This window comes from Esox lucius, chromosome 21, assembly GCF_011004845.1.
Source record: "Esox lucius isolate fEsoLuc1 chromosome 21, fEsoLuc1.pri, whole genome shotgun sequence".
NCBI classification, from domain to species: Eukaryota; Metazoa; Chordata; class Actinopteri; order Esociformes; family Esocidae; genus Esox; species Esox lucius.
In genome coordinates this window covers 21386082-21407746 of record NC_047589.1, presented here as the reverse complement: position 1 = coordinate 21407746, position 21665 = coordinate 21386082, and the positions used below count along the sequence as shown (strand labels likewise).

The 21665-nt window shown below is 45.3% G+C and overlaps 2 protein-coding genes across 5 annotated transcripts; both read left to right on the top strand.

The window, feature by feature from the left end:
• Positions 1-178: 178 nt before the first annotated feature.
• On the top strand, positions 179-10889 carry zfhx2 (zinc finger homeobox 2). 2 transcript variants are annotated; one of them, XM_010885732.3, is made up of 5 exons: positions 179-395; positions 2425-2583; positions 3076-3136; positions 3433-7688; positions 7988-10889. In XM_010885732.3, the coding sequence occupies exons 1-5, from the start codon at positions 291-293 to the stop codon at positions 8387-8389; spliced, it is 4983 nt and encodes a 1660-aa protein (XP_010884034.2). In that variant the 5' UTR covers positions 179-290; the 3' UTR covers positions 8390-10889. The 2 variants fall into 2 exon arrangements, with proteins under 2 accessions (XP_010884034.2, XP_010884035.2); XM_010885733.3 differs by lacking the exons at positions 179-395; positions 2425-2583 and adding an exon at positions 2646-2844.
• Positions 10890-11853: 964 nt separating this feature from the next.
• pabpn1 (poly(A) binding protein, nuclear 1) lies at positions 11854-21197 on the top strand. 3 transcript variants are annotated; one of them, XM_010885730.5, is made up of 7 exons: positions 11854-12341; positions 13970-14078; positions 14383-14450; positions 14747-14853; positions 16129-16216; positions 16400-16554; positions 20616-21196. In XM_010885730.5, exons 1-7 carry the CDS (start codon positions 12195-12197, stop codon positions 20809-20811), a joined length of 870 nt encoding a protein of 289 aa, XP_010884032.1. In that variant the 5' UTR covers positions 11854-12194; the 3' UTR covers positions 20812-21196. The 3 variants fall into 3 exon arrangements, with proteins under 3 accessions (XP_010884032.1, XP_010884033.1, XP_019897543.1); XM_010885731.5 differs by having other exon boundaries at positions 11856-12341; positions 19677-20653; XM_020041984.3 differs by lacking the exon at positions 11854-12341 and adding an exon at positions 12634-12735 and having other exon boundaries at positions 20616-21197.
• The last annotated feature ends 468 nt before the right edge of the window (positions 21198-21665 follow it).

The window sequence follows — 21665 nt, the reverse complement described above, 5'->3', positions numbered from 1 at the left end:
GGATCAGGATTTTGGGAATGAAATTCAATCGGTCTGATTGAATTCTACCAATGCTTTTCACATCTCAGTGAACATGGCTTTAGAGAAGCACACTCAGCCTCCTTCATTACATTAAACTGTAGAACTGGTTCGACGAGATAAATATTATTTGAATTAACTAATATGGTTACATAAAGGTTTTATATTGACGACAAACGTCTGCATGCGTCCCTGCAGAATGTCAGCAATCAGCCTTGGGGGGAGCTGTCGTGTGTTTACTAGAGGGAAGAGGGGAAAGAGAGAGAGGGCGAATGCGATTGAGGGTGGGAGAGAGCAGGCGAGGGAGGGCGAGCAAGAGAAAACTTTTCAGTTTTAAAGAGCGAGAGGAAGCGTGCGCTGGAGTGGCGACCATGCAGGTAAATGCATTAGCTAATTGCTCTGAAGTTAATTAAACCATATAGGCGATGTCTTAATTGCGATTGTGTTTGGAAGATTGGTGTGCAAATGATAGTTTCATTCGACCGATTAATTCTTCTTTATATGAAAATAGTTCCATTAAACGAATTCGAACATTAAATTCCAAACTTTTCAACCTCCGTCTCCCTTTCTCTTCACCCCACCACCCCTTTTGCCGTGCACAGTGTGCACGTAGTCTGTTTCAAGTAGCCTAGCATTTGATTCTTTTGTCAATTATTGCACGAAGCCATCTAAAATTATTGTTAAAATGTTTATGAATACTTAATATCTTGGACAATGAAGATGATCATTAAAATGCGTTATCGGGTTTTGTGTAATAACGAGGGAGGAGGGGGCGCGAGGTTTTTTACACATCTGTAAAGGGAACCCATATTCATTAATTAAATGGCTTAGTACGTGTAGGCCTCAATTTGCGCTGTTGAGCAGGCAGCGGGTGGTGTAATACTGGATCCCCGATTGGCAGACTACAATCCTTGGGGTAAGGGAGGCACTCAAGGCCGAGGTTTTGAATTGAATTACTAAAATGCCTAACCAGTCTATTTAGCTATTTGTAGTGGAACGCTATGCTTCAGTATGTGTAGTCATGTACATCTGGGTTAAGTTTTAGTTGTTGTTGTCTAGACTAGTTGAAGGAAGGTTGAGTGCGACGGGTGAAGTTATCTTGCTTGCTAGCTAGCGGGCTGAGGCTATGTGCCACGACTGTTATTTTGCTCCTTTTGTTTAATTTCGTAACGTTAATGAATAGTCGATGTCTGCAATACCTTCGATTCTCTTGTTTAACCAGGTTTATAATTGCATAACAAAGGAATAAGTGTGTGTTTCTTGCATTCAGAAAACTAGCTAATGTTAGCAACACAACTATTGCGACGTTTATAGCTTAGCTAAGTAGCTTGCTAGCTAATTGATTCATCCCTTTTCGGCGTAGCTACTGTAATTAGGCTGTACGTTAATTAGCTAAAGAATAAAGAGGAATTAACATTTTATCAATACCGTTGTTATATAATACAGTAACCCACGTTTTATTGCTCACTACACTCCCTCAACAATATTAATCATGTATCCTTTCTTGTAAAAACTGTGTTTTCTGGGCATGGCTAGCTAATTGGTGAGGACGGAAGTGGGCAATACAGCAGAGTGTTGGTATTTGGCATTTATTTTTTTTATTGGTTATCTGTTAATTCAGAAGTATTGTCAAAGTGATGTCTTAATAATATCAAGGACGTTGTAAGTTTTATAAAATCATACAATTACATTTCTGCAGAAGACATTTGGAAACAGACAACACTGCATAGTTGTCTTTATGGTGTAGAATGTTGGCCATTAGGCTATCTCGTTGTGTGTGATAACGTTCAAATGGCCCAGCAAGATTCGTCTATATTATTTTTTCCACTACTGAAAATAAAGCAATATTGTTTTACATGACCGTAGATATCATGCTAATCTCTGAAATGTGTGCCGGTCAAGGTCAATAATCATGCTATTAACAAATATTTAATTGAATGGGTTTGAATGTGTCTTCGTGTCACATGACTTTGCATCTGTCCTATGAGTGAATGGAAATGCATGTCAGAAAAGGTTTATTTTTTTCATCATTTTTTAATTGTCAGTGCGCCGTAATTTAATTTGAAGTTGACTAATTGATTTAGACCAATTTGGATCCCACTATTCTTGGCTGGTATGAACGACTAGTCTGTATTGTTTTTATTAGCAACAGACTGGCATTACATTTATTTATAGGTTTATTTTGCTTTCATTTAACTAAAGCCTACTTTGGCTGTCCAATTCTAATATTTACCTCATTAGTGGCAAACGATCTGATTAGATTGTTGCAAAAGATCAGAATTTTGCTGCCTGTGTGAATTAAGCTTATATATATTTTTTAATGCCTGCTGCCCCCCCCCCCCACGTCCCTAAGTATAGCAATTACTTTAAAGCAATATTTTTCAACTAAAAATCTTGGTCTTGCAGGAGGAGTCTGGAGAGACTGTGTGCAGTGACAGCAACGGGGTGGCAGTGTGGTTGTGTCCTCTGTGTCAACAAAGCCTACCAGAAAGGGGCTCCCTTGCTCTGCACCTGACTGACAGACATAGTGTGCTTCCCAACTGTGTGGACAAGCTGCTGGACATTGTAAGTAGCTCTGTACTAGTTCATTTGTTTTAGTATATTTTCTAGAATCCAGTGAAGGGCGGTGCATATTGGCAGGGATTTTCTTTTAGTCATCGCACTCTAACGGCTCCACCAGATCTGGAGCATAACTGAGGCCATTAGTTGCTGTGTTGATTCTACTGACTTCCTGTTTGAGCATGCCATGTGAAATTTAGCAGTACAGCTCGGAGGGATTTGTTTCAGAGGACTCGTGTACCAAGCTTGGAATCTCCTGAGATGTTTGAGAGTTGCTGTGACAAGGTCACAACAATTAGATATCACAAAATTGGTGGGGAAATATGCGCACATTGATTTATCCTGACAGGGCAACTAGGTAATGGGAAATTATACTAAATCATAAAATAAAATAGTTTTTAAAGAAAATCAGATCTTTCTACTCCAATACTGAGTAGATTCCAGCAGAAGTGTTTCCTAAGGTACACTTTCTTTTACATTTCCCCCCGTCTTTACCAGGCTGCTCCCAAACAGAGGGCAAGTGAAGGGGATGGGGACACGGATGTTCAGCATGGCGCAGGTGATTTTTGCCCTTTGATTGTCTTCTGTCCATACCTCTGGTTTTACACTGGGAAATAATTCAAAAATATTGTATACATTTTTAAATCATTTGAGATGGATAAAAACATGTTGACATGTTGAGTAACTTAACAACTAGCTTGTGCTAATTTTAAACACCTAAAAGAGTAATACTCCTTCAAGCCTGTGTTTACTTTGACTGTATTTGTTGTCAATCACTTAAATTATCTGGTTCTGTCTGGGTTTGATCTACCAAAAAGGCTGTCAAATTTACATAATCTTTGTTCTTTAAATCAGATGCCACATCGTTACAACTGGCGCTTTTAGAAGCCTCCGTCGCCTCCATCTCACACGAATGTCAAAATAATGAGAACACTCAAGGACCCCAGCAGAATTCTGACAGTAGCCACATTCACATTGGGACTGAAGACCAAGACCGAGAGATGGATAAGGAGATGGAGGGAGTAAGAGACCCTGAGGGAGGTGAAGTTGTGTCGGAGATGGATCCGGAGAGAAATCGGTCCGCGGAGTCCACCGAAATGCATGACAACGCGGAAGACTCCACGGATAAAAACGGTGTAGCGGCTGAAAGCGATGACAGCCGTCCGTACAAGTGTAATGCGTGTTTAGAGGGTTTTCCCACCAGAACGGCGCTGTACGTCCACTACAACTCCACATCCCACGTGCAAAGGATGAGAACAGGGTCCATGAAACAGGGCGGTGAACATGACTCAACCGCGTCCTCAGTCCCCGTTTTGTCTCGGCCATATCTGTCAAACAAGCCCTACCAGTGTGCAGTGTGTCGTGTCTCCTACAACCACGCCATCACCCTGGAGAGCCACTTGAAATCGGTCTTGCACCAGACCCGCAGCAGAAGTGCCGGAATCTCTGCGAACAATGCAGCTGGAAATTCAGTAAGTAACAGCGTGGCCACAAACTTGGTTGTGACCTCTGGGGGCGGCCCTGCACAGTTGGTTTGTACCACCACCACCACCAGCAGCAGTTGTGTCAACGCAGGAAGCCTGACAGCGGCAGCATTGACTACCAAAGACGGAGAACCAATTCAGACCCCGCCGGCTCCCTCGCTGCTCTCTTCCCCGGTGGCCTCTGCTCAGGCAGTCTCTGCCTTTCTCACCCTGCTCACGTCCAGCCCCAGCTCACTCTCGCACTCCCTCCTCCCCTCCCTGTTCGCGGCCAGCGCGTCCCCTGCCACGGCCACTCCTCAGCTCATGCCCCAGCCTCAGATGCTCATGCCCTTTATTCTGAATGGGCTCCAGGCACAAAGCCAGAGTGTAAATCCAGAGCTTCTGACCCAGTGTGTGCCCTTTCTCAATGCTGCCCAGCAAGCCATTTTAGCCCAAAGAGCCAAGGGCCTAGCGAACCCGTGGCCAGGGGTCGGCCTCCAAACAACCACACAGACCTGTTTAGACGACCACCAAACAAACGAGAGCAAAGCGATGGAGGAGACAGACACCACAGCGATTGAGGAGGTGGGGTCACTTAGGGCAGAGAAGGGGGAACGTTGTCCTGTGGAACGTGACGACGGAGAAGGAGGGATTTGCGATGAGGACTGTAAGGAGTATGCACAAGACCTCCTTGGTGCTGTAGCAAGTAGGAAGAACAGGGTTGAGTCTTGTAAGACTGATGGAGAGGATGAAATAAAAGATTGCCCGATGGATGGAGGGAGCTCTGCAGATCCCACGGAGGCAGATGAAAATGGGGGAGGCATCGACAAGTGTAGGGACCGCTCGCCGTCTGTTACCAGCAACTCAAGCCTAAGTCCTACTGTTTTAAATCTCATGCTTAGCCCTGATTCAACTCCTCAAAAATCTCACGTTGGCTCAAGCCCCGGTGCCTCTGTCTGTTTCCCGAAATTGACCCCCCTCAAACGCGTCCTAAGCTCTCCTGACCAAACACATCCCCGTGCTCACTCGAGGGCTCGGCACTTTAGCCCTGGCCCGCCGATACTGTCTGAGTTTCAGATACAGGTCCTGCGCGCGTTCCTTGAGTCGCGCAGCGAAGCCGACGCGGCCAGTCCCCCTCGTGAGGACTGTGAGTCATTAGGCAGGGAGGTGGGACTCACGGAGGCGGAGGTGCGCAAGTGGCTGACCGACGCCAGGAGCGCCAAAGAGAGGCAGAAGGCTGGGGTCTTGGGTCACGTGCGCAGTCTTGCCGCTGTGGGGAAAGATTATACTGGTCCCCATGACGAAGAGGGGGAAGGTGTTCTTACAATCGATGACGGCGTGGACGACAGCGAGGCGTCCGGGAGTCACGCCATGGATCTGTCCAGTAGCGGGGGGAGAAGGAAGGAGATGGGGAGGGAGAACCAAGGGGACCTGTGTCTGACCTCTGACTCGGACAATGAAGAATTCTACACCTCTGTCATTGTGACTGACGAAGAGAGCCTGAGCGGCTCTGTGAGGGAGGGGCCAGGCAGCCCGGCCAAAGAGGAGGCTCTGGTTGAGCCAGTGGGAGACAAGGGCTCGGGAGGTGGAAAGGTGCTGCGCTCCACCACTGTGTTCCTCTCTGACGCTGAGGAGGACGACGATGACGAGGAGGCCGTGGCGCAGAGGGCGAAGAGAAAAAAGAGGAAGAAGGAGCTGGAACGGCAGGAGGTGGAGGTCAAGAAGGAGAGACTGGACCCAGAGGTGGATCTGGAGCTAGAGGCCCAAGCTGATCCTCCTACCCACCTTCCTATGGCTATTGACCATCGAGGGCTTCCAAGTGGTGTTCTGCACTCCCTGCCCCTTTCTCTGTCCCTGGCTCCGTACTCCAATCAGTTCCTGAGCCCCTATGTTCTCTCCCTCCCGCCATCCGTAGTGGGGCTTGGAGTTGCCGAAGGAGATGGGGGGAAAGTACCTGCTTTTCCAAACCCCCCGAAGAGCACTCGGTTTTCGGACCCTCTCGTGTCATCACCCCTGTCCTCCCACACGTCCCAGTACATGTCTAACGGTGGTGACTGTGAGGCTGCTTTAGATCTCAGCATTGGGAAAAGCCACAGTTCGACCTCCGCTTCCTCCACTTCTCTCCTGGTCGACAAGACTTCAGCACAAAAAGGCCGTCTGCTTGACGGACTTGGTTTAAGGCCTACGTCTTTCGGGGTACCTGGGGAAGGGAGGCTCATCGTGGTCAAGGTTAAGCCTGAACAAGCCACTTCCAACAGCGCTGGCTTTGTCAGCGGCAATAACATGGCCAAGGCCAGTACTGTTTACATGAGGGCAGCAGAGAGGTTGAACACCTCTATAATTGAGAGGGAGAGAGAAAAGGAGCGAGAGCGGGAAAGGGAAAAGGAGAAGGATAGGGACCAGAAAGGCAGACCCAAAGCGCGCCGCTTCAGGGACATGAGACGATCCAGGACGATCATCCAGGCGGAACAGCTTGATGTGCTTTACGGCTGCTATTTCAAAGATCCCAATCCAGGAAAACATGAGTTTGAACAGATTTCAGAGTGGGTCCATCTCCCTAAGAAAGTTGTGCAGATCTGGTTCCAGAACATGCGGGCCAGGGAGCGCAAGGGGGAGGTCCGATTCATCAGCGACGGCACTCTGGCTGCAGTCGGCAAACCACTTATCAAGTTCACCTGGCCTCTGTCACAACCCATCTTTTCCAGCTCCCCTAAATCAACCACCAATGCCAATAGTAGTATCTCGACTGGAACCAATCCAGTAAGGACCCTCCCAAAGACTGAAGTGAAGAAGGAGGAAATTGTCAAAAACAAAAATCAAGTTCCAAACAGGCCCAAGGAGGTGGCCTCCTCCTCCGTGAGCAGCAGTGTGTCCGCGGTGCCAAAGACAAAATTGGAGACCACAAATAATCTCACAATGGTCAAAATCGCCCCGAAAAACATGGCTCCATCTCTCCCCGCCATCCCCAAGGAGTCTCGGCCTCCCCCTCAACGCCTCCCTGCCAAACGGACGCCAGAGGAGAACGTCGAGGAAGACGAGAACTCTGACGACAAAGCGGACGACCGTAACCAAGAGAAGCCTCTGTCCGGGCCTGGCTCCACCAACCGCATGGTACCAAAACTGCCCTCGACGCCAATAAGCAAGTCCCTCGCCGCAATGTCTCAGAAGCAAAACGGGCTCAGCTACTGGTCGTCCAAGAGCCCCTTCAAGATCAACACTCTGTCTAGGGAACAGTTAGGCCTGTCAACCCCCAGCACCCCCACGGCGGTCAGCGCTGCCGGCACTGCTCAAACCATATCTGCCGCGGCCTCTGCCGCCGCCTCAGCCGTGGCCTCCGCAGTCGCGGCCGCTGCCACCACCAACACGGCGAGCGTCGGCCCTCAGACCGCCAGCGCTGTCACGGTCACCAAGGCGGCCCCGTCGGAGGGGAGCTTCCTGCACCACTCGACCACCCGCAGGCCACGCACCCACCTGTCCTGCCTGCAGCTGTCCATCCTGCAGTCCTGCTATGAGACGTGTGCCCACCCTAATGCGCTGGAGTGTGAGGCAATAGGGACGGAGCTGGGCCTGCCTCTCAAGGTGGTGCAGATCTGGTTCCAGAATACCCGTGCCAAGGAGAAACGCTGGAGGCTACAGCAGGAGAAACTGGTCAGTATTGGTTTATTTTGTACGGTGTGCAAATCATACTATTTGTTTGTTTGAGACCTATTTTATTTATTTATTCAGACATGTTTTCAGACACCGATTAAACCTAGTTGTGGTCCAAACATATGGTGATAATGGAGATCTCTCCATTGTGCATGCTTTGTAGTCCAGGACATTTAATTTGTCTTGAATACCATCCATTAAACTTTTCTGAAATTATATGTTGAGGTAACCCGCCTGTTACCATTTGGCTGTTGTCCAAAGCCAGAGATGGAGTAACATCTTTGTGTCCTCCCACGTAGTCTCCCGTGTCATCAGATCCCTCCATGAAGGTGGACATGAGCTCCGGGGGTTACCTACAGTACAACGCTCTGCGAGCCCACCGTCCCATCCTTCCCAAACCGGTTCAGCTGACAGTCCTGGAGCCCTCCTCGCCCCCCGCCGTGGGCCAGCCTGCTGGCAGAGAGACGTTGAGAGGCCGGTGTGAGGCCTGCAACACTAGCTTTGAGTCCAGAGCAGCCGCAAGATCCCATGTCTTCTCCCCTCGGCATCTAGCCACTCTGAGAACCACTAACTTTGGCCAGCCAGCGACCATTGTCAACAACGGATCTGATACCGGGTCCAGTTCTGTGTCAGCCTCCGGGTCTTGTGTGGAAGAACCTACAGCTTCCCCAACCACACCCCCAGCCAGCAGCACCAGCTAAAGCACCGGTCCGTGCTGGTGAAGAGACTGGAACCATTGGGCTCCTTACATTTTAATAAACACATTGGGCACTGGTCCTTCAAGCTAATATTCTTTTACTTTCTGATGTTTGGAAAGGCCCAATGAATTGCTACCCATGCTCTCTCCGACTGGACATCTTTCTACCGAGTTCTTGTTTCCAAACTGGACTCATTTGGATACAGACTTTGTCCTAGTGCTTCATCAAGTTATCAAATGAGTGATGAACATTTACCAGTCCACTTTTAATATTATCCTGGCCTTCAGTTCTATTCCCCTTCGCCTCATCACTTAAACCATCCTGGTCCAGTCCAATCACTCTTGCAATACTCGTGTTCTCCCCTTAAGACTGTGCTAATACAGAACAATTAGGCCCTTAACTGACTGACCGCTAGATTCTTATCCTTGTAATCGCTCCTAAAAATGTTTTTAAACAGAGGACCAGGCACTTGTATTTAAGACCAGATCCGATATTACATTTCCCACAGTTTACTCACTTCAAAGTCCTTTTATTTGTCCAACTGCATTCTTTAAGGCCACAGCTAATGGGAGTCACTGTGACTGGGAAGATTTCTCCAGAAGAAATGAGAAGTGGCTCCGTTTTAGTGGCTTTGAACTTGCCGCCTTGATTGGGTTTGTATGACTTTTTTTTTTTTTTTGGGGGGGGGGGTTGACACAATTGGAGTGTGTTCAGCTGAGGATATGTCAATTCACTTGTATTTAAAAGGTACTTTTTAATTGATTGTGATTTAGAATTGGCCTGCTAAACTGAACAGATTATCCCCTTCTGTAAACACAGGCTGTTGCTGAAATTACATCTTCTTGCCTATTGAGTGCACCACTTTTGACCAGAGCACTATTGCAATTGTCCAAAGTAGTGTGCCATATAGGGAATAGGGTGCCATTCTGGGTAGACACACTCACTCTGTTCTCATGACAATCCTCTATAGACAGGGATAAGAGAGGCTGAAAAGGGCAGACTCTCATTATACAGCACTTTGATGCGTTTTTACATTGTATGAAACGTTTTATTCTTAAGCATTATTATGCGGAGAGACTTTATACCTAATGAAAGATAAGTGTGTTGGATCTCGTATTGCAGGTCACATTAATTAAATTGAAGCATTGTTTTTTGGTACTTGCAGTCTGTCAAAAAAAAAAATCTGTTTGCTCATTAAACACCAAACAAAAGACGGATCAGACTTTACTTCTGTGCAAGTAAAATATTTGTCTTGACACTTCAGTTATTTCCCAATTAATGAATTCACTACTGGTGTGCATATTTCCTCCCTCTTGCTTATTTGACCAGTTATTCACAATGGATCACTGCAAGGATAAGATTACAAAAAAGTGCTATTCTTTTTAACATCAACTTCCTTCCTTTGGAGGTCAAATTAAACCAACTTGACAAAAAAAAAACAGGGTTAACATTTTAGGGGTTTCATTTTTGTTTGTCTTGAAAAAGATGTGTGGTTGCAAGCTAATACACATTTACATACTGGGTAGACATTCTGCAACAAGTCCAAAGTCACCAGTTGGGTACTCCAGTCACTGTTACTGAGGAAACTTTTGTAAGCAATTGGGACATGCAAAATGTAAAGACTGCAAACAAAGGAGGTGCTGTTTTGAAGGACACATTAAATACTAAATATGTTTTCCTTTGGTTTAAAAAAAAGTATATTGTTATTAATAATGTTACTATTAATAGTTTTAACAAAATGCAAAACTAAAAAAATGAACTTTTTTAAAGAAATATATTAAGAAAAACTGATATTCCAAAGTTATCCTTCCTTTGCTTTCTGTCATTGAAAAAAAACCAAAAAGCAATCTTGAGGTTGACAGAGAGCAGGAGAGATGTTCTTCATGCAAACTGTAAAGAAACTCCCATGGCTTGACACTTAAGCCCGTCCAAGATTTTTTACCATGAGCTACAGATTAATACATTTCAGCCTTCACAACATGGGGCACTTTGATTGGGATTAAAGACTTACGGTTTAAAATGTCCTTCATAATTACTAATCTTTTTGTGATATTGTCAAGCTGTAGCTTGTGTCTAAAACGAGGACTGGGTTGCAGTGCAGTGCTTCAAATCTGGGATCACATGGTGTTGCACTGTCCAAGGTAGATAGTTTATATGGAGATCTGCTTTTTATTCTAATCATTTTTCATTGTCACTTGATTATCACTTGTTATAACTGTACTACTTCTACTATTATCATTACTCTCATCACTGTTTTGATTATTATTCACCCATAACGGTTGTAATGACGTCTCTGCTCAAGAAAGAGATGGTATTGGTATGAATATTGAACAATAATGGTGGCAGTGTGTTGTTATAAGATGTTAGAATATTGATTAAGGTTTTTTTTTTTTTCTCCCTTGTACTTTCATTTTGTGTTGGATCTCCATTCTGTTTTCTTTGGTATACAGAAAATAAATAAAATCAATTGAACGACAAAACCGGTCGAATTACCGTGTTATAAGTCTATTTTTCTATTCTTTTTTGTGCCGCATGTGATAATTTTTTTTTAAACTGCAACATCTGAGCATTTTACATTAGGCCCTTTTCAGTGGTGATCTGAGTTCTTCCTCTGTAAATGCATCCATGTTGTAGCCTGAAGCAATTGATGTATATTAAATTGACCATAGCATGGATTTTTGCCATGTTACTACACAAGAAGGTGTATGATTTAAGGTGATATGAGCTGTCATACGAATCCGCGCTTCTGTCTTGGATGGTAGTACTATCGCACTCCACTACGGGACTATTTTACAGCAGTTGGCTTCACTGGCGTAATCGTTGGGATGCTTAGACGCGTACATGGGAAGCACATGGAAGCTTCTAGACATGAATACAGCAACAGAGCAATGATAGAACTATTGTTTCTATGACAGGCAACCTGTACATGGGAAGTATATCCATAGTTTCTGGGTAGACATTTTGCATCAAGTTCTAAGTCGGAAGTTGGGTTGGCTACTCAAATCACCGTTACGCTGGGAACCCTATGAATGTGTGATTTGGACAAAGTAAACACAAAAAAGGTTATGAAGAACGGATATTTAACCAAACTTGGCCAACTTAAATCTAGACATGTATTGTGAACAGCTTACTGGGTTTTATTCTTGATGCATTCTCTCACTATTATATAATATCATCCAACACAGTTAAGGATTTTAGTCATTAAAGGAATGTTATTTAGGCGGATTCACTTAACGGGTACCACACAGACAAATGCAGTCATAGGTCGTAAGACAAATCGAGGCGTCGTTTTTGTGACTGACATATTGAAGATCGAATCAGTCTTTGAATTGTAAGCCAAATTTGGCAACAGGGCATCAAAGTGCAACCAGATAAACCAATAGACGCCAGCGAATGACAGGGGGAGGTGTGTTTCAAATAATCAACTGACTAATAAGGTTGCTAGTTTACGCCTGCAGTGATACGTAACTCCACCCCCGGCTACCATTTTTGAGCTGAGGGACACGGCGCTCGCGAAGAGAATCCTCAATTTTATGTATATTTCTCCGTGTAAATAAACTGTAGATTCTCTGCTGAAAAATCGCGACACACAGCTGAAGCAACCTCTGAAATTGTAACATACATTCTTAGTTGAAGCCCGTTCGGATAGTGGCTAGAGTTGAACCTCGCGTTTTATTTCACGTTTTAACTTTACTAAGCGGCGTTTCCGCCGTTTTTTTTCTTTCGCCCTACTCACTCCCCCTGTATGAGCAGGGGCCTGTAACGTTGGTTTAGCCACGAGGCGCGTCAGATCAACCGGAATTGGGCGATGGCGGAGTTCGGTAACGGACTGGACTCGGGAATGACGGAGGAATCATTGTTGGACTCAGACCCAGGGCATCCAGAACTAGAAGATCCGGGTGTTGGCGATGAGGAACCGGGCTTAGAAGAGGGGGAGGCCGCGATCGAGGACCCGGTAAGTGAAGGGCATAGTATTTGCCCAAATCATAATTTTAGAGATGAGGCGATATCCGTATTCTACAATATTAATTGGAGGTGTAAATTCTATTTTAAGCGGCTATGACCTATATTTATATTCCCCGTGGTTTACGAGTGTCTCCCGGTCGATATAACCGCCATTGTGGCTCACGCAGTGCAGTAGAATGGGTGGCGACGTGCGTGGTTCTGGCCGCCATGTTGGCGCAGCAGCGGTGGTAGATTCTCTGCGCCAGAACTGTCGACCTAACTAGTGGTGGGAAAATCTTCGTCGCAAATATGCGAGACTGAGGTGGAGACAGGGGCGAGGGTAGGACAGGCCGCCATTAGCCGCGGCATTGCAAGTCTATCAGCAGACACGGCGAGACTTCACGGTAACACGCCTCCTTTCTTTTCTCATACGCTGACACATCTGCAGAAATGGAAGAACTTGATGCGCATACAGAACAAGATCGTCAACTGTGAAAAGGATAATTGAAGGCTAGCTATAAACGTTAACAAGGTTTATAATGTGTTGTCTGCTGACTTGCTATCTATCTAGCCGTAGTTAAAATGTTAGCGAACGGTATGCGGTACTTGATCTGTTCTACTGTCGACAGATAACGACTTGAGCTGATTCTTGTATTCCGACATGCTTCAGCTAGATGGCTACATAATTATTGGGAGAATAATGACATGCACCTGACATGTTCACCCTCCCTTGGTAAAATGCATTGAGAAGGACATGCAAACATTTGTTAATGTGAACATTTTTATCTTGTTCTGATTATTATTCTAGGTAAATGGAATCTGTTAATACATTATTGTGTTATGATAGTGTTTTTGTGTGCAAAGATCAGCAATGTCAATGCTTTGAAATGAAAGCTGTGTTTGCTATAAATCAGCTAACGGTAAATCTTTCTCATTTGATATGCACGTCAGACTGTGGTCTTTGCCATAGGATGTGTTCGAAAACAGTTGTATAGACACAAGACCGGGGGTGCGGTATTTTAGGGCTGGGCTTGCATCCCTTGATATTTTCAGAAGGGTGAGGGCGGCACGAGTATACACAAAATATGCGACAAAAAGACGTCTAAGAACCAGGTCAATTTGTCTGTTGATTATGATTAGCGGAAACATGTTGTGCAATACGTTGCCAAGACCTGGGATGGATTGAGCTGCATTGAGCTGCATTGCAAATGGTGTCAATTGGCAAGTGCATGTCGGTACACTTGCCCCGGATGTATCTGGAGCAACTCCCAGTGCGCTGCAATGCTGCAGTGTCAGGGGAGGCAGGCGCCCAATAGGAGATCCCAGCTAACACAGCGCATGGCACCACCGTCTTATTGTCCAGTTTCTTGCTGAGCCGGCAGTCTGTGAAATGACTGGCGATGACATGCCGCCTGTTACAAAGTCCACTGCCAGTGGTCAACTGTGTGAGGCTGTTCCACTCAGGAGCCAGGGCAGAAACAGGGCCAGCACAGGCTGTTTAAAATATCAAGGGTGTCATGTGATTTCAGGGCATGGATGCAAATGATGGATTTATTGAGTACATAAAAAATAATAATAATCTTCTGTTTATGTCCAGTGTGTAATTGATGGGTGTGTTTTCATTTTTTTAACTTGCAGGAGCTCGAGGCGATCAAAGCCAGGGTGCGAGAGATGGAGGAGGAAGCAGAAAAGCTGAAGGAGTTACAGAATGAGGTGGAGAAACAGATGAACCTCAGCCCTCCACCAGGTTAGTCAATGGGGGGACTACAGGACGCAGGACCTGAAGTAGTGCTGGGTTTCACTGTGCTTTATTAAACCTACTGATTTAGAACAGGTAGAAGGTGGAGTTGGCTAGCTGGTAGAATAGAAAACAGTCAGTACTCTAGGTCCCTAGGCTTGGAGTTGAGAAACTGTCTTTAAAGAATGTCTCTTGAAAAGTTATTTTAGTTTGACATTCAGGTAGTAGATGGAGGTCTGATTTTAATATCCTTTCTGTTGTTTCTGAACTTTTGAACTGTTCTGTGTAACTCGTGTTTTTTTTCTCTCTCTAGCCGGTCCTGTCATCATGTCCATTGAGGAGAAAATGGAAGCTGATGCGAGATCAATCTACGTTGGAAACGTAAGGCCTTTGTCCCCTTTTGCCTCCTAATAGTTGTAGTCTGCATGCTGTTACACTTACTAGTCCAGGTTTTATCACATTAAAGGTCCAACAGTGTTATATTGATGTCAGTGCATTTTGTTTTCACACCATTTCTAAAGCCGGTTAAGGTTAGGCATAAATGTTACTTTATTGAGGTTAGGGTTAAGATTAGGGCAAGGGAGCATGCAATTTCTATTTTCTGGTCCCCATGAGGGTAGCTGTACAAACTTGTGTGTGTGGTATTTTTCAACTCACTGGTCTCCTTGTCTGGACAGGTGGATTATGGAGCCACAGCAGAGGAGCTTGAGGCCCACTTCCACGGCTGTGGCTCCGTCAACAGAGTCACCATCCTGTGTGACAAGTTCACAGGCCATCCAAAAGGGTAAATTAATTTGCTTGCCTCCTTCCACATGCAGTAATGCACTTTCCCCTACAGGTCTGTGAGTACACTATTATACACTGTTTTACTTTACATGTTTGTTGGGGGAGGGAGTGTTTCGAGAGGACAGCGGTGTGGATTTGTGCTTGTGCTGGCCGTGGAATATATAGCGTGCTCTGTAGTGTCAAGGGCTGCCAGACTGCTTCAGATCACTCATCAGTTATATACATGACACAATTTACCATGTACTCCATGCGTGCCAGTGTGTAATTATCTGCACTGTGAAATGACAAATCTTTGTATGTAGGTAAATTGTTCCAGTGATCTGATGTGAGGTTTCCCAGACATGGTCTTGGATAATCCCAGGGGTTAGAGTTCAGTTATTTTGCCCTAGCACTAAATGGACGATTTCCTAACAACACGTCAAGCTTTGATTATTTTTTACTAATTTGTGCAATTACTTAGTTACGTTTTTTTTTTTTTTTTTTTTTTTTAAAATAACCAAAGCTTGATGAGTTGGTTCAGAAATGACAATTCGGATGGAAATCCCAGTCAGCATTTCTTTTCCATGAACATTTCCTTCTGAGGCAGGGCTCCAGATGACCATGTGGTACTGATGTTTCAGAGCCTTTCAATTGGTGCTCTCTGAATGCAGTCATGGCTAGACTTAATAGAGCAAATGTAGAGAACATTAGATTATTCTTGGGTTGATGTAGCTATTTTAATCGTACATTTTAATGAATGCCTTCTGCGTTGGCATGCATGATCTCAACATGGCCAATAAGGACTAGTGGTAGATTTGTATTCATTTTTTTTTTTTACTGACTCTGATCTTCTGAGTTCTTTATTGAAAAGAAACATCTTGAATGATTTCATTAGTCAGTAATGCCCAGAGAACCCCATGACCCCCTGCCAGTAGACAAACTGAAAACAGGATCTAATAGAATCATAAAGTTAACGTATGGTTTAAACAAAGTACATTCATAAATATTAGGCATAGAAAAGTTTTTTTGTGATGTTTAAAACCAGGTCTAGTTGCAGTTTCAACATGAGAATATTGTGAATTGTTTGGCTGGACAGCTGAAAGCATCTGGTCTGAAAAAGGAATTTGGGTTCCAGGGTTGGAAGTGTTATTAGGACAGAAACTGTTTTATTCCTGTTATTAGGAAACCATTGACAATCCATGATTGTTCAGTGAATCGTGCATTTTCGTTTTAGAGCTTGGTGACATCAGTTCTGTAAGATTTTGCTTCAGTGACCTGTTGTCTGCTGTTGCAGGTTTGCCTATATCGAGTTTTCAGACAAGGAGTCTGTGAGAACGGCCATGGCTTTGGACGAGTCCCTGTTCAGAGGCAGACAGATTAAGGTGAGGCTGCTGCACTGTTTACGCGCACAATATTGTTTTCAGAGTCACAGTTCAGTTTCAAGTTAATGCTCACGTTTCCGGGGCAATATTTTGCTTTCTGTCTACTGAGTTCCTGTTTCCCTAATTGTCCTTACCTGACCCCGTCACCATGGGAACTGTCTCACCCTGTGCATGCGTGGCCAGGTGGGCGTGAAGAGAACCAACAGGCCAGGCATCAGCACCACAGACCGCGGGTTCCCCCGGGCCCGTTTCCGCTCACGAGGGGGGAACTTCAACTCGTCACGCGCACGCTACTACAGCGGCTACACACCGCCCAGAGGCAGAGGACGGGCCTTCAGGTGAGCACCCTGGGACACTCGTACCCCGAGACTGAGACACAGCTGGCCACTACATCAGCGGGTTTGGGAGGATGGTGGATTAGAGGGTGGTACAATGAGTACTGAATGGAAATATTAGGTCAGTCAGAATGAGGAGGGGGGGGGGGGTGACAGAGGAGAGATTACTAACTAAAAACAACTCCCCTGGCTTACACCCGAAGCATGGGAGTGTAAACAATTTGGCTAATTGCAATTTGGACCAATCGCCCCCAATCTGAAAAATGCATGGTTGGCAACAAGCTATTGAGATTGGTCCAAAGATCAATTAGTGGAAAACCCAATTAGCCCGAATTGGGCTACACCCGAGAAAGTTAGACCAGACTACTCTACAGGCTGTGGGGGCGTATGGAGAAGCATTGCAGTTATGTTTTCAATACGCCTGTCTGTAGTGAGAAATTAAGACCATAGCTTTGGCTAGCATTGTTGCCCAACATTTTAGCACCGTAAGGCCTGCCTAAGGCAGATCGGAGGGGTGTTTCTCAGTGGGGTTATGGTGAGAGTGAAGGTTAGGGACTGTTAGTGGGAGGTCAGCAGGTCAGGTGGGGAGTGGGTGGCCTGCATTGCCTACAACTGTTTCAGAGGGGGCAGTCAAACTGTCAGTGGGCAGCAGTGACATCCTCCCAGGCTGTACATGCATGAGTGGCAGGCTCTTTGTACGAGTTGGAGCACCATTGTGTGTCAACGCTGTGAGTTACTGTGAGTGGGCAGCTCTCCCGCCATGTTGGTCGTTTGCGCTTCAAAAGGTGACAGGCAAAGAGTTTCGCCAAAGTCTGATTGTCATTTTAGTGCTAATGGTTGGGTTCTGTCTAAGACTGATATTAAAGGAGAATTTCACTTTTTCTTTTCTCATTATGACAGGCTGAATTTAGCTTGAGTTTGGAATGGCAAAAAAAATTGTTAGGAAAAAATCTGGGATTTGCGTTTCTAGCTAATCCAATAGACTATTCTCTAAGTAACCATTCTAAACTCGGCCACTGCTAGCTTAAACTCAATACAAGTAATCATGAAATATACGTGTGTATCTTTGCCCATAACTTTCAGGGTGAACGAACATTACGTTTTTTTGCAATACAATAGTTTTGTGTAGATGTGTGTGCTAGATTTGTCTGAGATTTAAAAAAAAAAAAATTCATGACAGTTTATGTTGTCTGAATACGCTAAGTAGGAAAGTGGTGAAATTCTCCTTTAAGGACCATTCCGATGTCATGACGATTTAAAAAGGATTTGTCGTCTAGAATCTCTCATGGATGGTAGACAGACGTTTGCGTTGTTGCACCATGTGAATGCAGAATTTCTGGTTTACCTTGTGAAGTGGAAAGAGCCTGGGATCCATCATTCACTTCTGGTGGTTAACAAAGCAACATTGTCATCTTATTTGGATTGGTCAATTAATGCATAAGACAACCCTTCCCAATGTTGTTTTAATCTTCTTTAAACCAGTATGCCGGGGATCTAGTTCCATTTGTTTCTTTAATGCCTACTCCATCAGCTTTGCGTGGTTTCTTGAACATTCATTTGTGTGTGTCTGTGACCTCAGATTGGTATTCACTGCTCTGTTCCTGCTTAGTTGTCTCATCTGTTGTCTGATAGGAGAGTGGTGCCAAGTGTTCAGAGTGGCAGCCTATAGCTGTCCTATGTTTTATCGCGTGTGTGCGTGTTCACCTGGTGCTGCTGCTGCTCCATGACTGTGTTTTGCCTGTGACCTTTCAAAAGCAACACCTCTGGTATTTGTATTTGTTTCAATCTGTACAAAAGCCTGCCCCCTATGTATGTAAAACCTGGAGTGGATCAAAGCGCTGTGCACTGGGAGTCTGGGGTGTCTCCCTGGAGTGTGTGTCCTGCTGTGTCTCTCAGTGTGAGGTGAGAGGGGGGTTCCCGTGATCAGTCATTTAGTGCTCACAGAGGCCTGACGGCGGAGCTCCGTCTCTGGGCCCATTCCCTGTTCTATAAGCATTGTTGAGAGGGAGAGACTGGTGGAGTGGCTGCAGGGCATGCACAATGATTATCCTCTCCAACATGCACTGAGAGGTTCTGACCAATGGACCTTTCTGCTCACCTAGCCCAATCAAATCAGACTCTGGTCTGGGACGCCATTGGCCCCATGAGAGAATCTGAATTGTTAATCTCATCTAGTGAATAAGATGAATTTCTGGTAAATGGGTGGCCAAAAACGAACCGCTGTAAGGATTACATTAGTGACTCAGAATCTCATGTACCCCTGCATACAGACCAGGTGAGATGCTAGCCTGGTATCTTGTGGATAGCCTCGCTACGAAAAGACTGAAACCAACTAGGTTGTTTACCACACATTGGGTACATGGGACACAGGCTAGATGATCACCTAACCAGCCACTAGCCTCACTTCCAGAAAGGAGGGCTCATTCCTGCAGCCTGATTTTGACCTTCTGATCCCTGGTTTTTACGCTAGTCTGACCCCTGTGTTGTTGGGCGCTGGAGGCCTGGGTTCGACAGGGGTGTGTGTGTGTATGGGAAAACAATGTGGCGTTTGTGCACGGATGCGGTGTGTATGTGCAGTCCAGTCCCTCCCTCAGGTTGTCAGGGGAAGGGGTCTGCATGCCGTGGATCTTCCTGTAGTGTGTCCTGCTGGGTGGGTTTGTGGGGTGGGACGGAGGCTTCTGTCCTCAGGGTCTCTCCCAACAGCGACCTCAGGAGATGCTCTCACAGAGAGAAAGAGAGAGAGAAAGAGGGAGAGAGTGCCTCACTGACCCCACACTAACTCCCATAGAGAATTACACATTTAACTGTTGGCAAAGCTGGTGTCAGCTTTTTTCTATTGTCAATTCTTATTGATAAATATGGAAATTGTGTTAATAAAACGTATCAAAGGCACAATACCATTAAGATGGTGTAAGTGTCAGCCAAGAATTTCTGTATACGTATTAAAAAAAAAAAATGTATGCATAAAACATTTTTTCCCCAGTCTACCTCAAGGATTGAGATCTCACCAGGCCCCCTTTTTCCTACCTGCACACATACATGAGCACCACACCACAACCTAAAATTGGTGTCCGTCTTTTTAAGCCAATCAAGAAACTCACCCTCTTTTTCTCTCTCTTTTCCAGGGGCCGAGGGCGAACAACATCGTGGTATTCCCCTTACTAATAACCCCACCCCCTTACTATCACTCCCCGTCCCCATACAAAAAAGAATGGAAAAAAAAAAAAAATCCCCCCCCCCCCCCCAATAAAGGAAGGAAACCCCTGAGAAGACAAAAAAAAAAAGACAAAAAAAAAAACTTCTCCTGGACAGACTGGCCGCAGTGTGCGATTGTGTGTGAGTGTGCGGTGCGGTCACCCTGGTAAGGTATAACATGGCCGTGGGGGAGATCTGATGGCATTTCTTTTTGAGAAGATGTTATCTCAGGCTGCAGATGTGTCTCTTTTGTCTGGCTGTGACCCTCACACCCAACACAGCCCCCCACCCACCCCCTCCAAAAAAAAAATGCTTACATTCAAAAAAGCAAACATCTATGATAAAGGAGTTTGTTCTGTTCTTTTTTTAAATGTACCGTTCATGTGAAACTTCCAATAGCAAGAATGTTTTTTGTTTTTTTTTCTAAGTTGTGGTATTGGAGTTTTCATATTCCCTTGTATGTTTTCTGACCAGTTGCCACTCACCCAACCCCTTTAACTTGTTACTTTGGTTACCATCTTTTCCCTCTGGCTCCATCCCACGCTCTTGTGTTCAGTATCTTCCAGCTCTTGGTCATCCTGACAGCGACTGCCATTCAGTGTTCGGCGGGCGGGGGGGGGGGGGGGCACATCTTATTTTAATTTTCTATTGTAACGTCCCTTGTAAGCCCATAGAATTCACCCCAAGAAGGCATGGCCAGAGCTTTACCAACCTTTCTGTTATTATTTTTTTTTTATTCCGGGGGTGGTGGTATTTTTTTCCTCCTTTGCGCTCCTGCCTTCTTCATGTTCCATTTGTCCTTTTACCTCTCCATGTCTCCCTCTCTTTCTCCCTCTCTCTGTATATTAGACCACTTCTTGTCGTTTCAGGTTTCAGGACCAGTGGAGGCTGACAACCCCTCCCCCGGTGGCCGCGGCGCCCCCCAGTGTCTCTGCAGGGTCTCTCTCTCTCTCTGCCCCTGCTATGCACACTCACCCCATCCTGTCTGTTTGGGGGGGTGGGGGAGGTGGACAGGGTGACCACAGGGCCACTGCTGGGGGCATTTACTACAACAACAAGCGCTGAGCTGACTCTTTGATTCTCACACACACGCGCGCGCGCACACACACACACACACACACACACACACACACATACACACTAGCCCTACACTTTGCAGACACTACACAACCGACCACACATTTATATAGAGAGCTTAAGCCAAGATAACAGCGGCTGTTTTAATTGGGGGAGTGAGGAAAACAGGACTAGAGAAGAGGTAGGAGATTCCTGGGTAATGACCCCCGTCTCTGACAGTGCGCAGTGCAGCCACGGCTTGTCTGGGGAACAGTGGGATGAGTGGCGCTAAAGGCATCGATTTAATTTAAGAGGAGTGGAGCTTTTATTTTTTTTTGGTGGGGAGGGATGGGTAGGTTTGTGTGGAAAGTTTTTTTTTTTTTTTTAAATGGGTGGGGGGTGGAGTGGGTTTGAACAAAAGATGTTTTGCTTTTTTTTATTTTTATTTTTAACCCATGAGTCTGTAATTAGGAAAAAAAATAAAAAAAATAAATAAAGACATTGTGTAAAAAGTACTGATTTGTAGTTTTTAAACATTAGTTTAAAGTGGTTATTTTGAGAAAGTTTGGAGAATTATTGTTGTGGAGTCCTGCAGTGATCATCCACCTAAATGTCCTAGCTGAAACGTCCCATGTTAGAGATCTGTAATTGGGGTTTTATTGGGGTTAACGTGAAGCTGGAGTGCATCTTTTAACATTAGTTTACATTTATTTCATGCTTTGTCCTTCAAATGTCTTTACAACCTTGATTTTGGTGCACTAGATAAAAGCTATTGCCACAAATGTATGGACACTTGCACTGCCATTCAAAGGTTTGGGGTTACTTAGAAATGTCTTTGTTTCTGAAAGAAAATCAATTTTGTT

Bases quoted from the DNA above. Each gene is read 5' to 3' on its own strand.
- zfhx2 (XM_010885732.3), top strand. From the start codon at position 291: ATGCGATTGAGGGTGGGAGAGAGCAGGCGAGGGAGGGCGAGCAAGAGA. The intron at 396-2,424 runs GTAAATGCATTA...TTGGTCTTGCAG, and splicing joins CTGGAGTGGCGACCATGCAG to GAGGAGTCTGGAGAGACTGT. The intron at 7,689-7,987 runs GTCAGTATTGGT...CCTCCCACGTAG, and splicing joins GGCTACAGCAGGAGAAACTG to TCTCCCGTGTCATCAGATCC.
- pabpn1 (XM_010885730.5), top strand. From the start codon at position 12,195: ATGGCGGAGTTCGGTAACGGACTGGACTCGGGAATGACGGAGGAATCA. The intron at 14,079-14,382 runs GTTAGTCAATGG...TTCTCTCTCTAG, and splicing joins GAACCTCAGCCCTCCACCAG to CCGGTCCTGTCATCATGTCC. The intron at 16,555-20,615 runs GTGAGCACCCTG...TTGTCGTTTCAG, and splicing joins GGCAGAGGACGGGCCTTCAG to GTTTCAGGACCAGTGGAGGC.